The following is a 21945-nucleotide window of genomic DNA, read 5'->3' on the forward strand; positions in this document are numbered from 1 at the left end:
AAGGTGAAACTCCATTGGCCGGCTGATGGGACGGAGGATCCCGCGATTGGTGGGGGCACACCCAGGATCTATCAAACAAGGTTTGACCCTGGGATCGAACTTGTCCAGTAGTAACATCAGCTGGGATGGTAACAAATACTACTTACAGCACTTATTATCCTAACTTTAAGATGTTCACATTTGATTTGAAATATACTCTCGATTTTTGGGAGTTTTATGAATCACTTTGTTTTAGAAAGGACCTTATTTTCACACAGCGGAAATCATCTGAACCCTAACATTTTAGAATCAATGATAGCATGGAGGTACAGTGACACAGTGGCCATTCAACATCTCAACCCAGTTTTACATTCTACTTTAACTCCATTTACCTGCCTTTGCTCCAATCAGTTACGTATTCCTAAAGGTAAAGTCACCATCGTCCCAGATGACCATAGGCTGCTTTTCCCTTTGAGGGGGAAAGCTGACTGCTGGTGATTTAACCTGAGGATCACCACATCTCAGGAGAGGGGCAAGGTCGAGAAAGCGACCTTCATTAATAACCTCAACCAGTACTGGCCTTGTTCTGTAGCACAAACCAGAGTTTAAACTGCATTCAGAGCTAACCTTCCCTTTTTTGATGGCAAGTCATATAGAGTTTTAAATCTATGAAATTCCAGTAACTTTACCACACAATGCCCTATTGCTCTTGGGGTGTTCTCTGATGGTGACAGCAAACTGATTCGCCAAGGTTGGCCTTGTCCACATTGTGTCTTCTTTCAGCTGTTGCCAGCCACCACACTATCTGCTTGGAGATATATTTGCTTCCACATTGTCTTCTGGAAGAGTTAACCTGCTATCACACTGTCTTCTGGGCGATCTAAACAGCAACTCTCTTCCACAGGTGTCAATGCTTTCTTAAATGTGTTCTTTCCCTTTGTTCTGTCCACCCTCTATTGTTTCAAACAGTCTCTCAGAAGTTCCCTTTTCCCAGAACTGATCAAATTTATTTCTTTTACTTCATAGGCCCTTTATTTTAAATAGTAAACTTACTCCATCTTTGCCTCATTTGCTTCCAATTTTGCAACTTGTATATGTTCCTCTTTGAACAAAAGCAATCCACTTCAAAACAACTTATTTTATTACCTTATGTAAATTCTTATTTAAGTTTCCCTTGTTTCCCTCTGTTCATGAGTATACAAACCCCACTTCTTTCACACATTCTTACTGATGTTTAGACCTTTCCAGTATCTCTGTCCCTTAATCCAACTACACCAATTATAACCCCACCAGCCTTCTTTTCACTATATGACAAATATGAAAAAGTGTTATTCCCAAAAGAAAGACATTATAATTCCTAATTTTTGTGACAGTACTAAATGCCAGTGACGTCTCTATCTTATAAACAAATGGAAAAAACCTTTCTGGATGATTAATCCAAATTTTAATGTGTGTTTTTGTGTATGTTTGTGTGAGTCTGTATGCACGTGCATGACTGTGTGAGTTTGTCTGTGTATAAATGCGTCTGTGTGCATATTATTATACCTGTGTTTATATGTGTGTGCATATGTATGTGCATATGTGTGTGAGTACATGGATGTGTGTGTGTGTCTGTGTGTTTGTGTATGTATATGTGTCTGTGTGTGTAAGTTTGTGTACATTCCTGTGTGTGTGTCTGTGTACGTGTGTCTGTGTGTATATGTGTCTCCGTGTCTATATGTATGTGCATGTGTATGTCTGTGTGTGCATCCTTGTGTGTCTGTGTGTGTATGTGTATGTGTGAAAGTGTGTCACTGTGTGTGTGTCTGTGTACGTGTGTGTGTGTAGATGTGTCTCCGTGTCTGTATGTATGTGCATGTGTATGTCTGTGTGTGCATCCCTGTGTGTATGTGTGTGACTGTGTGTGTTTGTGTACGCGTGTGTGTATATACGTGTCTGTGTGTGTATGTGTGTAACAAATCCCTTGTTACTTAAAAATGAAGAGGATTAGTTTATTTCACCCTTTGGAAGTGAAGAAAAAAATAAAGTTATGAACGCAGTGTGGTAGCACAGTGGTTAGCACTGCTGCCTCACAGTGCCAGAGACAGGGTTTGATTCTGACCTCGGGTCACTGTCTGTGTGGAGTCTGCACTTTCTCCCCGTGTCTGCGTGGTTTTCCTCCGGGTGCTCCGGTTTCCTCCCACAGTCCAAAGATGTGCAGGTTAGGTGGATTGGCCATGATAAATTGCCCTTAGTGTCCAAAAGGGTAGGTGGGGTTACTAGATTACCGGGATAGGGTGGAGGCGTGGATTTAAGTAGGGTGCTCTTTCCAAGAGCTGGTGCAGACTTGATGGGCCGAATGGCCTCCTTCTGCACTGTAAGGATTCTAGTCCAAAGATGTGCAGGTTCGGTGGATTGGCCATGCTAAATTGCTCCTTAGTGTTCATAGATTAGGTGGGTTATAGGGATAGTGCGGGGTAATGGGTCCATGTCGGGTGTCTTTTCAGAGTGTTGGTGCCGACTCGATGGGCTGAATGTCCTCCTTCCGCACTGTAGGGTTCAATGGTTCTATATCCACATAAAGTTTAGTTACAGATGAAGATGGAATTATACTTCTAAAAATAGAAACAGTTTAGTCTTTTTTTAAAGAGAGCCTGGTAGTTGAAACCTTGCATTGTTTCCGCGTAAGTGAACGTTTTGAGGTTTTAGAATTGTCTGTGCAGCTGCGAGGGCTTCCACAGTTGACTTTCTGGAGGATGCTTTTACAGATAGCTTAGTTAATAGAAGCTGCTTTTAGAGAGGTTGCTTGTTTCTCTGGCTCTATATGTATGGCACTTTCAAACTGCCCAGTAGAGTGGAAGTCATCAGGTCCTGGAGATTTATCTATCATTAGTGTTGTGATTTTCCCCATGACCTTTTTTTTTACAAATATTAATCCCAATACATTTCTCATCTTGTTTTATTATTTGTTTACTGTATCGTTGTCATTTTATTCTCATCCTCTACAGTGAAGGCTAATATAAATAGTTTAGTAAGTCTTCAATTTCCTGTTTTTGCTGTGTCCAGATTGACTGCTCCCTCCAGTGTTAGTAACATCGTAACTACAGTCTTCTCCTCTTAGGTCATCCGTTAGTGTTGAGGATATTTGTTTGCACTCCGGTTCGATGGATTCTGAAACGGCCAATAAATCCAGTAGATGATCTGCAGGCTCTGTCACATCTGTGGCAGGTGCTGCTTCAAGGATTGGGTAGACAGGTAACTTTGTGCCTGGAAATCCATCTGATGCCTGGAAATATGAGGAAATAATCTGTGAGGAGGTAACCTCAATGAGTAACCAAGGGTGAGTTACCTTAATCAGTAACCCAGAATGAGGAGATAGCATCAAAGATGAGTACTCGGGATGAGTAACCACAATGTGTAACTCAGAATGAAGAGGTAGCCCCAATATGTAGCAAGAAGTGAGTAATCTCAATGTGTACTGTGGAATAAGAGGGGACCCTCAATGAGTAACTCGGAAAAAGGACGTAACCTCATGGAGTAACTTGGAATGAGGAAGTATCCTCAATGAATAACTCAGAATGACGAGGTAACCTCATTGAATAGCTTGGAGTGAATAAACTCAATGCATAACACAGGAGTGAGGAGGTAACCTGAATGAGTGTAACAGTATAAGGAAATAACCCATGCAGAGATAACCTCAATGAGTAACCAGGAGTGAGGAGGTAACCTCAAAAGTAACCAGAAGTGAGTAACATCAATGATTAAGTCAGAATGAGGAGGTAACCTCAAGGAATAATCAGAAGTAAGTAACCACAATATGTAACTCTGAATTAGCTACCTCAAAATGTCACTCGGAATAAGGATGTAACGTCAATGAGTGACTCAGAATAAGGATGTAACGTCAATGAGTAATCTGGAATGAGTGACCACATTGGGTAACTCAGAAAGAGGTAACCTCAATGGATAAACTGGAGTGAGGTTATGAGTAACTCATAAGTGAATAGGTACTCAATGAGTGTAACAGAATGGGGAAATAAACCATGAGGAGATAACTTCAACGAGTAACTAGGAGTGAGGATATTACCTCAAAAACTAAACAGCAGTGAGTAACCTTAATGAGAAACTCTGAATGAGGAGGTGACCTGAATGACTAATCTGGAGTGAGTAACCTCAATGTGTAACACAAAATAAGAGTGTATCCTCAATGAGTAACTCAGAATGAGGAGATAACTTCAATGAATGATCCAGAATGAGGAGATAACCTCAACGAATGATCCAGAATGAGGAGGAAACCTCAATGAGAGACCCAGAATGAGGAGATCACCTCAATGAGTGACTCAGAATGAGGAGGTAACCTCAATGAATGATCCAGAATGAGGAGGTAATCTCAATGAGTGACTCAGAATGAGGAGGAAACCTCAATGAGAGACCCAGAATGAGGAGGTAATCTCAATGAGTGACTCAGAATGAGGAGGAAACCTCAATGAGAGACCCAGAATGAGGAGATCACCTCAATGAGTGACTCAGAATGAGGAGGCAACCTCAATGAGTGACCCAGAATGAGGAGGAGACCTCAATGAGTGACCCAGAATGAGTGGGTATCGTCATTGAGTAACCAGGGGTAAATAACCTCAATGAGTAATCTGGAACGAGGAGATAGCTTCAAAGACATAATTGGAATGATAACCACAATATGTAACTCAGAATAAGGAGGTAACCTCATTGAGTAAACAGGAGTGAGTAAGATCAATGTGTAACTCAGACTGAAGAGGTAACCTCAGTGAGTAAGCTGGTCTCAGTAACCTCAATGAGTAACTCAGAATGAGGCGGTATCCTGAATGAGTAACTCAGAATGAGGCGGTATCCTCAATGAGTAACTCAGAATGAGGCGGTATCCTGAATGAGTAACTCAGAATGAGGCGGTATCCTCAATGAGTAACTCAGAATGAGGCGGTATCCTGAATGAGTAACTCAGAATGAGGCGGTATCCTGAATGAGTAACTCAGAATGAGGCGGTATCCTCAATGAGTAACTCAGAATGAGTAACCGCAATGAGCAATCTGGAGTGAGGAGGTAACCTCAGAGAGTAACTGGGAATGAGTAATCTGAATGAGTAACCTGGAATGAGGAGATAGCCTCAATGAGTAACTCAGAATGAGGTAGCAAACTCAATGAGTAACTCAGAATGAGGTAGCAAACTCAATGAGTAACTCAGAATGAGGTAGTAAACTCAATGAGTAACTCAGAATGAGGTAGTAAACTCAATGAGTAACTCAGAATGAGGTAGTAAACTCAATGAGTAACTCAGAATGAGGTAGTAAACTCAATGAGTAACTCAGAATGAGGTAGTAAACTCAATGAGTAACACAAAGTGACTAACCTCATTGTGTAGCACTGAATGAGTAACCACAATGTTAACCCGGTAAAAGAGGGTACCCTCAATGAGTAACTCAGAATAAGGACATTACCTCATGGAATAACTCGGTATGAAGAGGTATCGTCAATGAGCAATCGGGAGTGAGGAACCGCATTGAGGAGGGAATCTCAATGATTTACCTGGAATGAGTAAATGAGTTTATGAATCGAGTTGTGAATCTGTGGAATTCACTACCCGAGTGCGGTGGATGCTGGGACAGTGAGTAAATTTAAGGAGGAGTTAGACAGATTTTGAATTGGTAATGGGTTGAAGGGTTATGGAGAATGGGCAGGACAGTGGAGTTGAGGCCTGGATGGGATCAGCCATGATCGTATTGAACGGTGGAGCAGGCTCAAGAGGCTAAATTGCCGACTCCTGTTCATGGTTCATGTGTTCTAAAAATAACTATTCTGTCTGATTTCACCCTCCAACTCTTGGTCTGTAGCCTTGTAAGTAACAACACCTCAAGCACAAATTTGGTGTTCATGAGCAATAAGGGGATTTCTTAATTGAAATGAAGATCAGGGGTTTTGGGGAGAAGGCAGGAAGGACTATGGGGATGAGGAACATATCAGCTATGATCGAATGTTGGAGCAGACTTGATGGGCCAAATGGCCTAATTCTGCTCCTATATCTTATGAATTTATGAACTCAGAATGAGGAGGGAACTTCAATGAGTAAGCAGGAGTGAGCATGTACCCTCAAAAAGAAACCAGAGGTGAGTAACATCAAGAGTAAATCAGAATGAGGTAACCTCTGAACTGGAGTGAATAATCTCAATGAGTAACTCATAATGAGGAGGGAACCTCAATAAGTAAGCAGGAGTGAGTAACTTCAGGGTGTAATTTAGAATGAGTAACCTCAATGAGTAGCTCGGAATAAGGACGTGACCTCAGGCATAACTCTAAATGAGGAGGTATCCTCACTGAGTAATCTGGAGTGAGTGACCACATTGTGTAACTCAGAATGAGGAGGTAACAGAATCACAGAATAATAGAGCACCGAAGAGGCCCTTCGGCCCATCAAGTCTGCACCGACTCATGATAAACACCTGATCTGTCCACCTAATCCCACTTGCCAGCACTTGGCCCATAGCCTTGAATGTTAAGATGTGCAAAATGCTCATCCGGGTACTTTTTAAAGAATGTGAGGCCTCTACCACCTTGCCAGGCAGTGCGATCCAGACCATCATCACCCTCTGGGTAAAAATGTTTTTCCTAAAAATCCTCCCCTTAAACGTCCTGCCCCTCACCTTGACCTTGTGTCCCCTCATGACTGACCCTTCAATGAGGGAACAGCTGTTCCCTATCCATCCCGTCCATGCCCTTTATAATCTTGTACACCTCGCCCCTCAGTCTTCTCTGCTCCAGAGTAAACAACCCAAGTCTATCCAACCTCTCTTCATAACTTAAATGTTCCATCCCAGGCAACATCCTGGTGAATCTTCTCTGCACCCCCTCCAGGGTAATCACATCCTTCCTACAATGTGGCGACCAGAATTGCTCACGGTACTCCAGCTGTGGCCTCACCAATGTTCTGTACAACTCCAACATGACCTTCCTGCCTCGATAACCAATGCCTCGATTGATCAAAGCAAGTGTCCCATGTGCCTTTACACCACCCTATTAACCTGCCCTTTGCCTGCAGAGGTCTATGGACAAACACACCAAGGTCCCTTTGTTCCTCAGAACTTCCCCGTGTCTGGCCATTCATTGAATACTTCCTTGTCACATTTACTCTTTCCAAAGTCTATCACCTCACACTTTTCATAACCTGAAATAGCCACTTTTCTGCCCATTTGACCATCCCGTCTCTATCTTCCTGTAACCCAAGACACTCAACCTCACTGTTAACCACCCGGCCAATCCTTGTGTCATCAATTTTCATGACAATTTCATCTTTGTGCCAATCTTTGTAACTTCACTGAGTAACATCAATGAATAACTCATGAGTGAGGAGGTAACCTCAAAGAGTATCTCAGAATGGGGAAATAACCCATGAGGAGTAACCAGGAATGAGGATGTTACCTCAAAAAGTAACCAGAAGTGAGGTAACATCACTGAATAAGTCAGAATGAGGAGGTAACCTCAAGGGGTAACCTGGAGTGAGCAACCCTCAATCAATAACCCTGGGGAGGCAGTGGCGTAGTGGACTGGACTGGTAATCCAGAGACCCAGAGTAATGCTCTGGCGACCTGGGTTCGAATCCCACTAGAGCAGTTTGTGCAATTTGAATTCAATAAAAATCTGGAAATGAAAGTCTAATGATGACCATGAAACCATTGTCAATTGTTGTAAAAACCCACCTGGTTTACGAATGTCCTTAGGGAAGGAAGTCTGTTGTCCTTACCTGGTCTGGTCTACATGTGACTCCAGGTCCACAGCAATGTGGTTGACTCTTAAATAAACACTGGCCCAGCCAGTGACACCCACATCCAATGAACGAATAAGGAAAACAAAAGAATGAAGTTTCAAGGAGTACCTTGCAGTGACTAACTTCAATGTGGTATTCAGAACAAGAAAGCAAACCTCAATGAGTGACTCAGAATGAGGAGGAAACCTCAATGAGTGACTCAGAATGAGGAGATAACCTCAATGAGTGACTCAGAATGAGGAGATAACCTCAATGAGTGACTCAGAATGAGGAGATAACCTCAATGAGTGACTCAGAATGAGGAGGAAATCTCAATGAGTGACCCAGAATGAGGAGGAAACCTCAATGAGTGACTCAGAATGAGGAGGAAACCTCAATGAGTGACTCAGAATGAGGAAACCTCAATGAATGACTCAGAATGAGGAGATAACCTCAATGAGTGACTCAGAATGAGGAGGAAACCTCAATGAGTGACTCAGAATGAGGAGGAAACCTCAATGAATGACTCAGAATGAGGAGGAAACCTCAATGAGTGACTCAGAATGAGGAGGAAACCTCAATGAGTGACTCAGAATGAGGAGATAACCTCAATGAGTGACCCAGAATGAGGAGGAAACCTCAATGAGTGACTCAGAATGAGGAGATAACCTCAATGAGTGACTCAGAATGATGAGGAAACCTCAATGAGTGACTCAGAATGAGGAGGAAACCTCAATGAGTGACTCAGAATGAGGAGGAAACCTCAATGAGTGACTCAGAATGAGGAGGAAACCTCAATGAGTGACTCAGAATGAGGAGGAAATCTCAATGAGTGACTCAGAATGAGGAGGAAACCTCAATGAGTGACTCAGAATGAGGAGATAACCTCAATGAGTGACTCAGAATGATGAGGAAACCTCAATGAGTGACTCAGAATGAGGAGGAAACCTCAATGAGTGACTCAGAATGAGGAGGAAACCTCAATGAGTGACTCAGAATGAGGAGGAAACCTCAATGAGTGACTCAGAATGAGGAGGAAATCTCAATGAGTGACTCAGAATGAGGAGGAAACCTCAATGAGTGACTCAGAATGAGTAACATCAATGTGTAACTCAGAAGGAGGAAGTAACCTCAATGAGGAAGAAGGAATGAGTAGGGAACCTCAATGAGGAAGGACTGAGTAGGGAACCTCAATGAGGAAGGAATGAGTAGGGAACCTCAATGAGGAAGGAATGAGTAGGGAACCTCAATGAGGAAGGAATGAGTAGGGAACCTCAATGAGGAAGGAATGAGTAGGGAACCTGAATGAGTTCTCAGGAATTAGCGAATAATAACCACAGCCATTTCTTGCTGAGTCATGCTCTCAATGTGAATGAACACAGCCAGAACTTTGCTCCTCCGCACAGGGACTGAAAGGTTTTGTTTCTGAGTTGCATTTATTTTTTGAATCATCTGCCCCGTTGGATTGCAGTTTGGCAGTCTATCCAAGTGGAATTGTGACTGGGAACGTGGGCACGGTTCCCAGAGGTTCCGGGAAAAGTTCTTCTCATTCTGACTCCAACCCTTCCCCTCAGCACCGTCTCCAGTCTCTCAGTCATGGGCTTCAGGATCACTGCAGCTGACGGTTATATTTACTTCTTCGCCTTGGTTTTTAGTATGACAAGTGGGTAAAATATATCTTGGTATTATTACCGTTTGCCGTTAGATATTTCCATTTGTAACTCTGCATTGTGTTTTTGTTTTGCAATTAAGTTTCCTGCCATGTAATTAATTGCACATTAACATCTGGAACAGAAATATTGCTGTCCATGTTTCAGCTCAGGCTGGTGTTTTAGCTGGAAATGTTGCTCCGATTCACACCCATGTCGTCTTGTGATGAAGGTGTATCGCGTTAACTTCCCCTTCGCCAATGTTTATTGTGTTTGTGCTGATGAATTGAACATGGATTGTAACTGAAGCCTCTGCTCATGTTAACCGGAACGGTCACCGGGGAGTGAGAGATTTCATTGAGAAATAGTAACGCTGGAGCAAGTGGCCCTGGCATGTAGACAATTTGGGGATTGTGTGTTAGTGAACGAGGTATGGAGAGACATTCCCTCGGTACACTGTTAGCGGGGGCAGCCAGGATCCAGTTCAGTAAACAAACGGTGCACCAAAAGCTTATTGTCCACAGAGTCTGTCTTGCTTCTTTCTGTGAGAGCTTGTCCAGATTGGGCGGGCCGAATGGCCGGCATGCAGCAAGGCTGCAGCAGAGATCAGAGAGTGGGGGACCCCCCACCCCCCTGGGGGACCCCCCACCCCCCCGGACGGTTTGTGTGGACACCAACAGTCTCCTATGCCACTCACTCTGCAGCAGAAGCAAGGTGCAGGTTGGCAGCTTTATTACCCAGTTCCTGAGAGAGTAACTGTGGGATATGTGCCCACAGTCAGTGTTCAGCACTGCAGGCGCTCAGGAACACTGAGTGATCCTTGGGTTGTACTGGGCTCTGTGCTGTATGTCTTTGCCCGGGGGTTTCTGTCCTTGGGTTGTACTGGGCTCTGTGCTGTATGTCTTAGCCCGGGGGTTTCTGTCCTTGGGTTGTACTGGGCTCTGTGCTGTATGTCTTAGCCCGGGGGTTTCTGTCCTTGGGTTGTACTGGGCTCTGTGCTGTATGTCTTTGCTCGGGGGTTTCTGTCCTTGGGTTGTACTGGGCTCTGTGCTGTATGTCTTAGCCCGGGGGTTTCTGTCCTTGGGTTGTACTGGGCTCTGTGCTGTATGTCTTAGCCCGGGGGTTTCTGTCCTTGGGTTGTACTGGGCTCTGTGCTGTATGTCTTTGCTCGGGGGTTTCTGAAGGCCACCCACACAAATGTGGCTCTGAATTTCCCCTTTCGCAATGTCAGCCCTGGGAATTTCCAAGGTCCAACAACAGCGATGCAATGAGGTCGGATATAGTTCATCTGGTTGAAATATTCTCTCAGACTGCAAACCAGTAAGTCAAACAAAACACCGAATTTTCACTTTAAATTACAAACTTACAGACAGCAAAATGACTGACTGTTGCATTCATGTGGGATTCAGCTAAAACTGAAGAGTGAATTTAAAAAAACAAAGGTGAATTTTTAATCATAACGGAGACATTTGACATCCACCATTAAGTGAGTTTTTGGGATAGAGTGAGACCGTTCAACCCATTAGAAAGTTGATAGCCCCCTGAAACCCCTAGTTACACCTCTGGAGAATGTTTACACTCTTATTAAACAGACACTGCGGTAAACCCAGCAACCACAAGACAGTCAATTCAGCCTCCGTGTTGGGGAAGCTATTAAAAATGATAATTCAGGGGATCACATGACGCAGGCACGGGAATAGCAGCCAATCCAAGAGCTCTGGGGCGACTCCTCTTCTAATCCTTAATTTATCCTCTTTATGTGGGACATACATACCTCACCCAGGTGTGAATTGCATGTTGTTTTGCAAACTTTTTTTCCTGGGTCTCACTTTTACCAACCGGCCGACCTTCGCGACCCATCCCGGCCGACCTTCGCGACCCATCCCGGCCGACCTTCGCGACCCATCCCGGCCGACCTTCGCGACCCATCCCGGCCGACCTTCGCGACCCATCCCGGCCGACCTTCGCGACCCATCCCGGCCGACCGTCACGACCCATCCCGGCCGACCTTCGCGACCCACATTGACCGACCGTCGCGACCCATCCCGGCCGACCTTCACGACCCATCCCGGCCGACCTTCGCGACCCACATTGACCGACCGTCGCGACCCATCCCGGCCGACCTTCGCGACCCACATTGACCAACCGTCGCGACCCATCCCGGCCGACGGTCGCGACCCATCCCGGCCGACCGTCGCGACCCATTCCGGCCGACCTTCGCGACCCACATTGACCGACCGTCGCGACCCATCCCGGCCGACCCTCACGACCCATCCCGGCCGACCTTCGCGACCCACATTGACCGACCGTCGCGACCCATCCCGGCCGACCTTCGCGACCCATCCCGGCCGACCTTCGCGACCCACATTGACTGACCGTCGCGACCCATCCCGGCCGACCTTCGCGACCCATCCCGGCCGACCTTCGCGACCCATCCCGGCCGACCTTCGCGACCCATCCCGGCCGACCTTCGCGACCCATCCCGGCCGACCTTCGCGACCCATCCCGGCCGACCTTCGCGACCCATCCCGGCCGACCTTCGCGACCCATCCCGGCCGACCTTCGCGACCCATCCCGGCCGACCTTCGCGACCCATCCCGGCCGACCTTCGCGACCCATCCCGGCCGACCTTCGCGACCCATCCCGGCCGACCTTCGCGACCCATCCCGGCCGACCTTCGCGACCCATCCCGGCCGACCTTCGCGACCCATCCCGACCGACCTTCGCGACCCATCCCGACCAACCGTCACGACCCATCCCGACCGACCTTTCTGACCCACCCTGACCGACCTTCGCGACCCACCCCAGCTGACCTTTCTGACCCACCCTGACCGACCTTCACAACCCACCCCAGCCGACCTTCACAACCCACCCCAGCCAACCTTCGCAACCCACCACGGCCGACCTTCACGACCCACGCTGGCCGATCTTTGTGAGCCACCCCGGCCGGCCTTCGTGACCCACCCCAGCTGACCTTTCTGACCCACCCTGGCCGACATTTGCGACCCACCCTGACCGACCTTCGCGACCCACCCCAGCTGACCTTTCTGACCCACCCTGTCCGACCTTCACAACCCACCCCAGCCGACCTTCACAACCCACCCCAGCTGACCTTTCTGACCCACCCTGACCGACCTTCACAACCCACCCCAGCCAACCTTCGCAACCCACCATGGCCGACCTTCACAACCCACCATTTTCGCTTGCCTTTAATGCAACAGGTGAGCCTACTTGGTCCTCACGATCTCACTTGCTTTCTACTTCAATGTTACATTTCTGCTGAGGACTTCATCCTTTGAAAAAAATCAAGAGGTTTGTCCTCGAACCCGCCAAGCTTTGTCTTCAAATGCCCTTGAAGTTGTGACAATTTTAAACTCATTTGCCAGCATTTCCCTGCATATAACACACATGGGGCTGGATTCTCCGCCCCGCTGGGCCACATTTCCGTTTACCCCGCCAGCGGGATGCTTCGTTACTCCGGCTGGTCAATGGGGTTTTCCATTGTGGGACAGCCCCACACCATTGGGAAACCCCCAGCATGCCGGCAAATGGAGCATCCCGCCGGCGGAGAATCCAGTCCATGGGCTTTGCCTCCTGATTTGCATTGGCACAATTAACAAAGCCATACATCAAGGAATCATCTTTGTTCTGATTTCTTTCTGATTTCAGTTTCATTGGTTAAAATGATCTATTTTCAGTTCTTCACAGTCCTGTTGCCTTTCAGCTAGAAACTGGAGGAATCTCTCCTCCCTGATTTGTGCCAAAAGCACTGACGTACAGGGCTCATGCTGTCAGTGTACATGCCGGGCATGTGATCTGGTCCCTGCCACTGCATCTGGCCAGAAGACGGCATTGTTCCATTTAAAAGCCGGTCACAGTCGGCATTCCCTATTAAAATCCCTTCGACACCGGCATTTCCGATTTGAAAACCGGTCACGGTCGGCATTCCCTATTTACCCGGTGCACATGTGAAAAGCATGCCAACTCCTTTGCCCACGGCCTCCCAAACCTCCATGAGTCCAACCCCCCACCACGCGATCCATGAACCCCCTCAACTCCCTAGCCACCGCCAACAGCCTCGATGATTTCGGACGCGACTGATCCAACCCTGGATCTTGGACCATATTGAAATCGGCCCACATAATCAGCCAATGTGTGTCCAAGTCCGGGATCTTCCCTAACACCCACCGCATAAAGTACACCTCGTCCCAATTCGGGTGATAAATATTCACCAGGACCACCGGCATCCCCTCCAGCTTCCCACTGACCACCACATCCCTACCCCCCCCCCCCCCACCCCCGGATCCGCCACAATGCTCCCCATCTCAAAACACCAATTTCTTATTAACCCCTCTTGATGTCTAACTCCGAGTGGGACACCTGCCCCATCCATCCATTCCTCCAGCTTCAGGTGGTCTCCTGTAAAAACACAACGTGCGCCTTCAAACTCCCAAGTGTGTGAAAACATGCGACCGTTTAACCGGCCTATTCAGCCCCCCTCACATTCCACGTGACCAGCCTGTTCTGGGGACTGCCGATCAGCCATGCCCACCCCCATGCTGCCACCTCTCCCTTCCCAACTGTGCCAACCAACCACACCCATGTCAGCACCCCTCCCCCCCAACACACCCAGACAAGGAACCAGCCCATTCCCTCTTCCTCCACACCTTCCTCCTGACAATCGCCTACTTCACTCCCGTTAACTTGCAGTGACCTGTGGACCTGTACTCCCAGATCCCCCGCCTGTCAACATTCTTAAGGGTTCTGCCTTTACTGTATATTTCCCACCTGTATTAGACCTTCCAAAATGCATCACTTCACATTTGTTCGGATTAATCTCCATCTGCCATCTCTCTGCCCACATCTCCAACCAAACTATATCCTGCTGTAGCCTCTGACAGTCCTCATTGCAATTCCACCAACCTTTATGTAGTCCTTACTTTATGTAAACTTACTAGACCAGTTACATTTTCCTCCAAATCATTTATATTCACTACAAACAGCAAAGGTTTATTTTCGATGCAACATCCACAAATTGGCAGGGTACAACACCCCAAACTTCACCCCATTCTTGCAGAGGGCGGTCTTTATCCGATTGTACCCAGCCCTCTGCTTGGCCAGCTCTGCACCCAGGTCTTGGTAAGTCCACAGCTCTCTTCCCTCCCAGAGGCACCTCTTAGAACATAGAACACAGAACATTACAGCGCATTACAGGCCCTTCGGCCCTCGATGTTGCGCCGTCCTGTGAAACCCCTCTAAAGTCCCTCTACACTATTCCCTTATCGTCCACATGCCTATCCAATGACCATGCGTTTGGTCTGCCTCACCCACCTCAAGATCTTTTCTTTGTCCATGAACCGATGCAGCCTCACCACCATCGCCCTCGGCGTCTCCCCTACCTGCAGCCTCCTCTCAGTGCCCTGTGCCAGGAGCCAGACTAAGCCTGCCAGACCCCAGTTCTCCAGAGAATCAGGCATGTCTTTGCAGCGCCACATTGAGGGTGACAACAGTCTGTTAAAAATGCAACATCCTGCTGTCCTGACCGGGTTTGGGGGGGGGGGGAGTGGGGTAGAGATGGGGTAATTGGCTTCAACTTTGGCTCCTGTGGTGGTATTCCAGCCTGCACCAAATATTTCATCCAATATTTCTGAATCAGGAGGTATACGTATATTTATTTTAATGCTAAATCATGTATAGAACTCAAAGCAAGGAAATGAAAAATGGGATTAAGATAAAAGTGTGAGAAAAAGTAAAAGAAAATACACATTTTAGTTTTAAAAACCAATTAAAACCTTAATGAAACTCCAGACTTGTAAAAGGCCATTTTCAACACAAGAGAAGTGCTTTTGCAGGAATGAAGATTGCTAGAAATTCGCTGGAATGGACATTCCCTAGTGGGTTAGTACCTCAACTTTACAATCTTCATGTACTTGAATGCTTGAAGGGTAGGACAACTTGGACAGTAGCCTCCTGATTTCTGCATTGAACTGCATTTGTGTGCACTCTGTGCTGTCTGACTAACTTATTACAGTTAACTTAATAAAGTTCCGAGAGCCTCATAATTACTTTGATGGTAAAATCCTGGTCAATATGTTCTACTTTGAAAAGAGGCTTGTCTTTTTGTTTTGCCTCTGCAAGTTACTCGGAATACGTCCGACATTGAATGCCTTCTATGTCCCTGTATTTACTTTGGGTTTTTTTTGGCAGCAAACGTGGCTGGCTTTGAGGTTTTCATTGATACAAGTACCCCAGCTCTGGAATTCGGAGACCCACTGAACACGAACTGCAGTACAACATGTGCATTATCTGAGCCATTAATTGTGGTGGAGTATAAACCAGGGATATATCCTATTAGAACTAGCGGTGATAAATGGAAAGCTGACTATTTCCCAAGTGTCAAGGCATGGGATATCTCTGTTCCATGTTATGTGAAGTGCAAAACAGAGAAAACTGCAAACAAAGTGGTAACTGTTTACAGTAAGTGAAAATTCTTTTAATGAGCTCATGCTTAGAAATAAAGAATACTAGTTCAGTAGATTTCTACAGTTGGTGACTGAAATTCTGCAATTTTGAAATAGTTTGAGGAAAGTAACATGCTTTATCTCATAATTCTAATTCCAGCCAAGTGGCACATTATATTGATCCACCAAAACCAGTTCCTGCCCCGATTCTCATTCCCAAATCTAATTTACTTACCTCTGAATTTCTCCTTCCTCTGTCTTGTCTCCAGTTTAAGCCTCTCCTTTCTAGTTCCTTTCTGTGTGGAAACATGAGTATCAAAGTTCATAGTCTCACCAACACACAGCTGGCTACTTTAAAACAAACATTCAGAACTCTCCATGATGCCACCAGTCCCTCTGTAACCTCTTCCAGCTCCTGCCTGATTGCTACACTGCTCTAATTCAGCTTTCTGATTTTAACTTCAAAGGTGGCAACTGTGCCTTCAGTGGTCGAGGTTCAAGGCTCTGGAATCACTCCCTACGCCTCTCTGTCACTCTCTCTCTCTCTCTCTCCTTTCTCCTTTAAACCACTCCTTAAAATCTGCCCTTTTCAAGGCGTTGTTGTCGGGGGTGAGGAAAGCAGAATACTCGGCGAATATTATCTCGGACCATGCTTCAGTGGATGTTGTCCTGGAGAAGAGACAGGCACAGAGGCCTGTGTGGAGGTTGGATGTGGGGTTGTTGGTGGTTGTTGGGGCTTAATAGGAACAGGGATGTCTCACCATCAGTGATGTGGGAGGCGTTGAAGGCGGTGGTAAGGGGGCAGGATCATCTTGTTTAAGGCTCAGGTGGACAGGGAGGCAAGAGAGGAGCAGCAGTGGCTATTTTGGAAATGGTTGGAAGGGATGCGGTGGATCTGGTGAGGAGAAAGGAATTATAGGCACGGTTTGACCTTCTGTCCCAAGGGAAGTGGTTTGACAGTTAAGGCGGCGAAGGGGGCTGTGTACGAGTAAGGGGAGAAGGCCAGTCGCTTGCTGCTGGGCCAGCTCCACCAGCAGGCGGCTGCGAGAGAGATTGTTTGGGTTCAGGATGGGGCAGGGGAGTGGTAGTGCCACCAGAGCAGGTAAATAAGGCATTTGAGGAGTTTTCTAAAATGTTGTATAGGTCGGAGTCTCCGGAGGATGAGTCGGACATTAGGGATTTTTTGGGGCGGTTGGAGTGTCCTAGGGTAGGAGGGGAGGAGAGGGCAGGACTGGAAGAGCCAGTGGGGATAGAGGAAGTTTGGGTGGCAATAGGGAAGATGCAGATGGGTAAGGCGTCGGGACCGGGTGGGTTCCCGGTGGAGTTTTATAAAACATTTCTGATTAGACTGGCGCTGCTGTTGGTGAAGATGTTGTGGTTAAGGGGATACTGCCAGAGACGACGGGACAAACATCCATTGCATTGCTGCGGTGGAGGGTGGAGTACAGGCCGATATCTCTGCTGAATGTGGAAGTCAAGATTTTGGCGAAGGTGTTGGTGCTTAGGGAGGTGATTAGGGAGGATCACTCGGAGTTCGTAAAGGACAGGCAGTTGTCATTGAACGTGCGGTGTCTGTAAAATATGGTGCTTTCTCCGGCAGAAGGAAGGGAGTTGGAGGTGGTGCCGGAGCTGGATGCGGAGAAGGCATTTGATTGTGTGGAGTGGAATTATTTGTTTGTGGTGTTGGAGAGGTGTGGGATTGGGCCTATGTTTGTGGTGTGGGTTAAACTATTACATAGGGAACTGAAGCCGAGTGTGCACAAATGAGATGGGTTTGGGGTATTTTTAGTTACATAGCAGAACAACACAGGGGTGCCCCATATCCCCCAATGTTTGTGCTGGCGATACAGCCCTTGGCCATAATGTTGAGGTGTTCGGGTAACTGGAAGGGGATAGTGAGGGGGTGTGTGGAGCATAAGGTGTCACTATATACCGATGATTTGTTGTTGTACATCTCCAAATGGGGTTCTTTGGTGGGAGATATAATGGGGCTACTCAGAGATTCGGGGCCTTTTCAGGTTACAAGCTGTATCTGGGAAAGTGGGAGTGTTTCGTGATGTCTTTTCTGGGGGAGGGAGCTGGTTTGGGTGTTTGCCATTTTGGGAGGTAACTCCCCACTTTAGGTACATGGGAGTGCAGCTAGCTCGGGACTGGGCACGGCTCCGTAAGTTCAATTTCACAAGTCTGGTGAGTCGAGTCAAGGCGGACCCACTGAGATGGGACAGTCTTTCCGAGTCAAGGCGGACCCACTGAGATGGGACAGTCTTTCCCTGTTGGGGGCAGGCTGGGGGCAGACAATCAAAATGAACGTTTTGTTGCGGTTTTAATTATTATTCTGGTGCCTGCTGGTCTTTTTGCTGAAACATTTTTTATGGGGGTGGAACAGTTGATCTCGTTGTTTTGGTGGGCAGGGAAGGTAGCGAGCATCAGGAGGACAGTGCTTCAGAGGAGGTGGCAGTTAGGGGGTTTAGTGGGGTTTGGTGGGGTTTAGTGGGGTTTGGTGGGGTTTAGTGGGGTTTGGTGGGGTTTGGTGGGCAGGGAAGGTAGCGAGCATCAGGAGGACAGTGCTTCAGAGGAGGTGGCAGTTAGGGGGTTTGGTGGGGTTTGGTGGGGTTTAGTGGGGTTTGGTGGGGTTTGGTGGGGTTTAGTGGGGTTTGGTGGGGTTTGGTGGGGTTTGGTGGGCAGGGAAGGTAGCGAGCATCAGGAGGACAGTGCTTCAGAGGAGGTGGCAGTTAGGGGGTTTGGTGGGGTTTGGTGGGGTTTAGTGGGGTTTGGTGGGCAGGATAGGTAGCGAGCATTAGGAGGACAGTGCTTCAGAGGAGGTGGCAGTTAGGGGGTTTAGTGGGGTTTAGTGGGGTTTAGTGGGGTTTGGTGGGGTTTGGTGGGCAGGGTAGGTAGCGAGCATTAGGAGGACAGTGCTTCAGAGGAGGTGGCAGTTAGGGGCTTTAGTGGGGTTTAGTGGGGTTTAGTGGGGTTTGGTGGGGTTTGGTGGGCAGGGTAGGTAGCGAGCATTAGGAGGACAGTGCTTCAGAGGAGGTGGCAGTTAGGGGCTTTAGTGGGGTTTGGTGGGGTTTGGTGGGCAGGGTAGGTAGCGAGCATTAGGAGGACAGTGCTTCAGAGGAGGTGGCAGTTAGGGGCTTTAGTGGGGTTTGGTGGGGTTTGGTGGGCAGGGTAGGTAGCGAGCATTAGGAGGACAGTGCTTCAGAGGAGGTGGCAGTTAGGGGGTTTAGTGGGGTTTGGTGGGGTTTGGTGGGGTTTGGTGGGCAGGGTAGGTAGCGAGCATTAGGAGGACAGTGCTTCAGAGGAGGTGGCAGTTAGGGGGTTTAGTGGGGTTTGGTGGGGTTTGGTGGGGTTTGGTGGGCAGGGAAGGTAGCGAGCATTAGGAGGACAGTGCTTCAGAGGAGGTGGCAGTTAGGGGGTTTGGTGGGGTTTGGTGGGCAGGGAAGGTAGCGAGCATTAGGAGGACAGTGCTTCAGAGGAGGTGGCAGTTAGGGGGTGTGACCCTATTATTGGGTGGTGGACGCGGAGAAGGAGCGGGGCTGGTGCAGGGAGTCGGAGGTTTTGTGGGTGAAGTTGGAGGCAGGCTCTTGTAAGGGGTCAGGGCGCTGGCAATGGTACCGCTTCCATTTGCCCCAAGGAAATATTCGGGGAGTCTGGGGGTGGTGGCCACGTTGAAGGCAGCACTTTAGGCTTGGGGTGGGGCTATGTTGATGCCGATTCAAGAGAATTGTGGGTTTGAGCTGGCGAAACAGGATGCTGGGTTTCGGGGATGGGAGGAGCGAGGGATGGTGGAAAGGAAGGACTTATTTCCAGATGGGTGGTTTGCGAGTTTGGAGGAGTTAGGGGAGAAGTTTGGGATGCTGCAGGGAGAGACCTTTAGGTATTTGTCAGTGCTGGATTTTGCAAAGACGATTTTCTTGACCTTTCCCGGTGGCACTGCCCTCCTCGATATTGGAAGGGGTGTTGTCAGTGATGGGGCTACAGGAGGGGATCACCTTGGCGATCTGGGGGAGGATGTTGGATGAGGATAGGGTGTCTCTGGAGGGGGTTATGGCCAAGTGGGAGGAGGAGCTGGGGATGGGGCTGGAGGAGGGGTTGTGGTGTGAGGTGCTGCGGAGGGTGAATGCCTCAACCTCGTGCATGAGGCTGGGATTGATTGTACATAGAGCACAGCTAATGAAGTCAAGGATGAGCCGGTACTTTGAGGGAGCAGAGAACATTTGAGAGTGGTGTGGGAGGGGTCCACCAATCACGTACATATGTTCTGGGCATGCCCGAATTTGAGGACATTTTGAAGGTACCATGTCAGTGATCATGCAAGTGGATTTGGAGCCCATTCCCCTGGGGGCCGTATTTGGGATGTCAAACATGCCGGAGCTGGAGATGAGGGGCTAATATTTTAGCCTTGACTTCACTGATCGCTCACAGGCGATCCTATTGGGGTTAAAGTTCAGCTTCACCACCCTGTGCCTTGGTACGGCGAGGGGTCTGCTGGAGTTCCTGTATTTGAAGAAGGTCAAATCTGTTTTGAGGGGAGGGGGGTGGGTGCGAGTGAGGGGTTCTACAAGGGATGGCGTTTGTTTGTGTTACAGCTTAAAGAGTTGGTTACTGTCAGCTGCTAGGGGTAGGGGCGGTAAGAGTGGGTTTTTTGATCTAGGTTGTTGGGGGACGGGGGGGGGGGGGGGTTTGTGTTTTTGCTTTGTTATGTTGCGTATTTACAATGTTAAAATATTAAGTACTTGAATAAAAATATATATTTAAAAATCTGCCCTTTGCATCGCCAGCCCTTATACCCCCTTCCATGTCTTGGTGTTAAATCTTTTTGATAATGCTCCTATGTTGCACTGAGGGATGTTTTACCACATTAAGACAGCATGTAAATGAAAATTGTTGTTATTTACAATTAATGATTTAATTATTCTTGATTTTGGTAATTTAGAATGAAGAGGGATCAATGTACTCATTCTTAATGGGGAGTTGGGGTAAATCCTTATTGCACATGTGCATCATCCATGCATCTGGGTGAATGTGAGAACAGGTAATACAGAGTACAGAGATTGCTCAGGTACAATCCTGCAGTGAATTCTGTTAATTGTGATTCTCCTTTAACAGATCGAGAGATAAACATAACTTCACCTCCGGGAGTGCTGGAAGTTAACAGAAGGTATAGTCTGGAGTGCATTGGTCCCAGGGTCTATCCAAACAATAAACTCATCCTCACATGGCTGAGAGGGAGTGAGATTGTTCAGATTAATTCCACAGGAAAACCAGGTCTCCCTGATGAAGATCTAAGATTGAGGAATGTCTTCAGTTTCACTGCAAGTGTGTCAGATGATGGACAGGAGTACACCTGCTTGGCAGAAGTGGACCTGGGCTTGGACAGCAGAAAACCAATCGCAAACTCCTCTGTGACTCTGCAAACGTTCTGTAAGTTCCACTCGAGTGAGAAACGCTCTCCTTTTTGTGAGAATGGGTTAAATATCTCAAATTTGTGGAGAACAAATTATGGAAAACAATATAGAACTTCTGATTAGTTCCTGTTTCCTTCATTTCATAAAAACATGATGGATAAAAATTGGACCATGCAACTCTCTAATTTATTCAACGTGCAACTATAAATTATCTAAATATCAATCAGACAGGCAGCGTGCAAAACTCAGTTTCACAGCTGGGATCAACTATTATTTTGCAACGTCTCTTACACCAAGCTGAGTGTTTTAGAAACCAAACTCCAAAAAGATATCCAAGACCCACCTCATTCAGGGGCTTGATTTTCAATCCCAGGATAGCAACCAGACACCGGGATATTCAATCCCAGGATGGCAACCAGACACCGGGATATTCAATCCCAGGATGGCAACCAGACACCGGGATATTCAATCCCAGGATGGCAACCTCCCACCGGGATGTTCAATCCCAGGATGGCAACCAGACACCGGGATATTCAATCCCAGGATGGTAACCAGACACCGGGATGTTCAATCCCAGGATAGCAACCAGACACCGGGATATTCAATCCCAGGATGGCAACCACCGGGATGTTCAATCCCAGGATAGCAACCAGACACCGGGATATTCAATCCCAGGATGGCAACCACCGGGATGTTCA

General features: G+C 47.6%; 1 protein-coding gene across 1 annotated transcript in view; it reads left to right on the forward strand.

The window, feature by feature from the left end:
• The window catches only part of LOC119956995 (hemicentin-1-like), a 339271-nt gene that overhangs the window by 146275 nt on the left and 171051 nt on the right, over positions 1-21945 (forward strand). The window contains exon 25 of the mRNA XM_038784579.1: positions 20949-21263. Within this exon, the coding sequence (XP_038640507.1) occupies positions 20949-21263 (315 nt within the window). The remainder of the gene's footprint in view (positions 1-20948; positions 21264-21945) is intronic.

This window comes from Scyliorhinus canicula, chromosome 25 (genome assembly GCF_902713615.1).
Source record: "Scyliorhinus canicula chromosome 25, sScyCan1.1, whole genome shotgun sequence".
In the NCBI taxonomy this organism is placed as follows: Eukaryota; Metazoa; Chordata; class Chondrichthyes; order Carcharhiniformes; family Scyliorhinidae; genus Scyliorhinus; species Scyliorhinus canicula.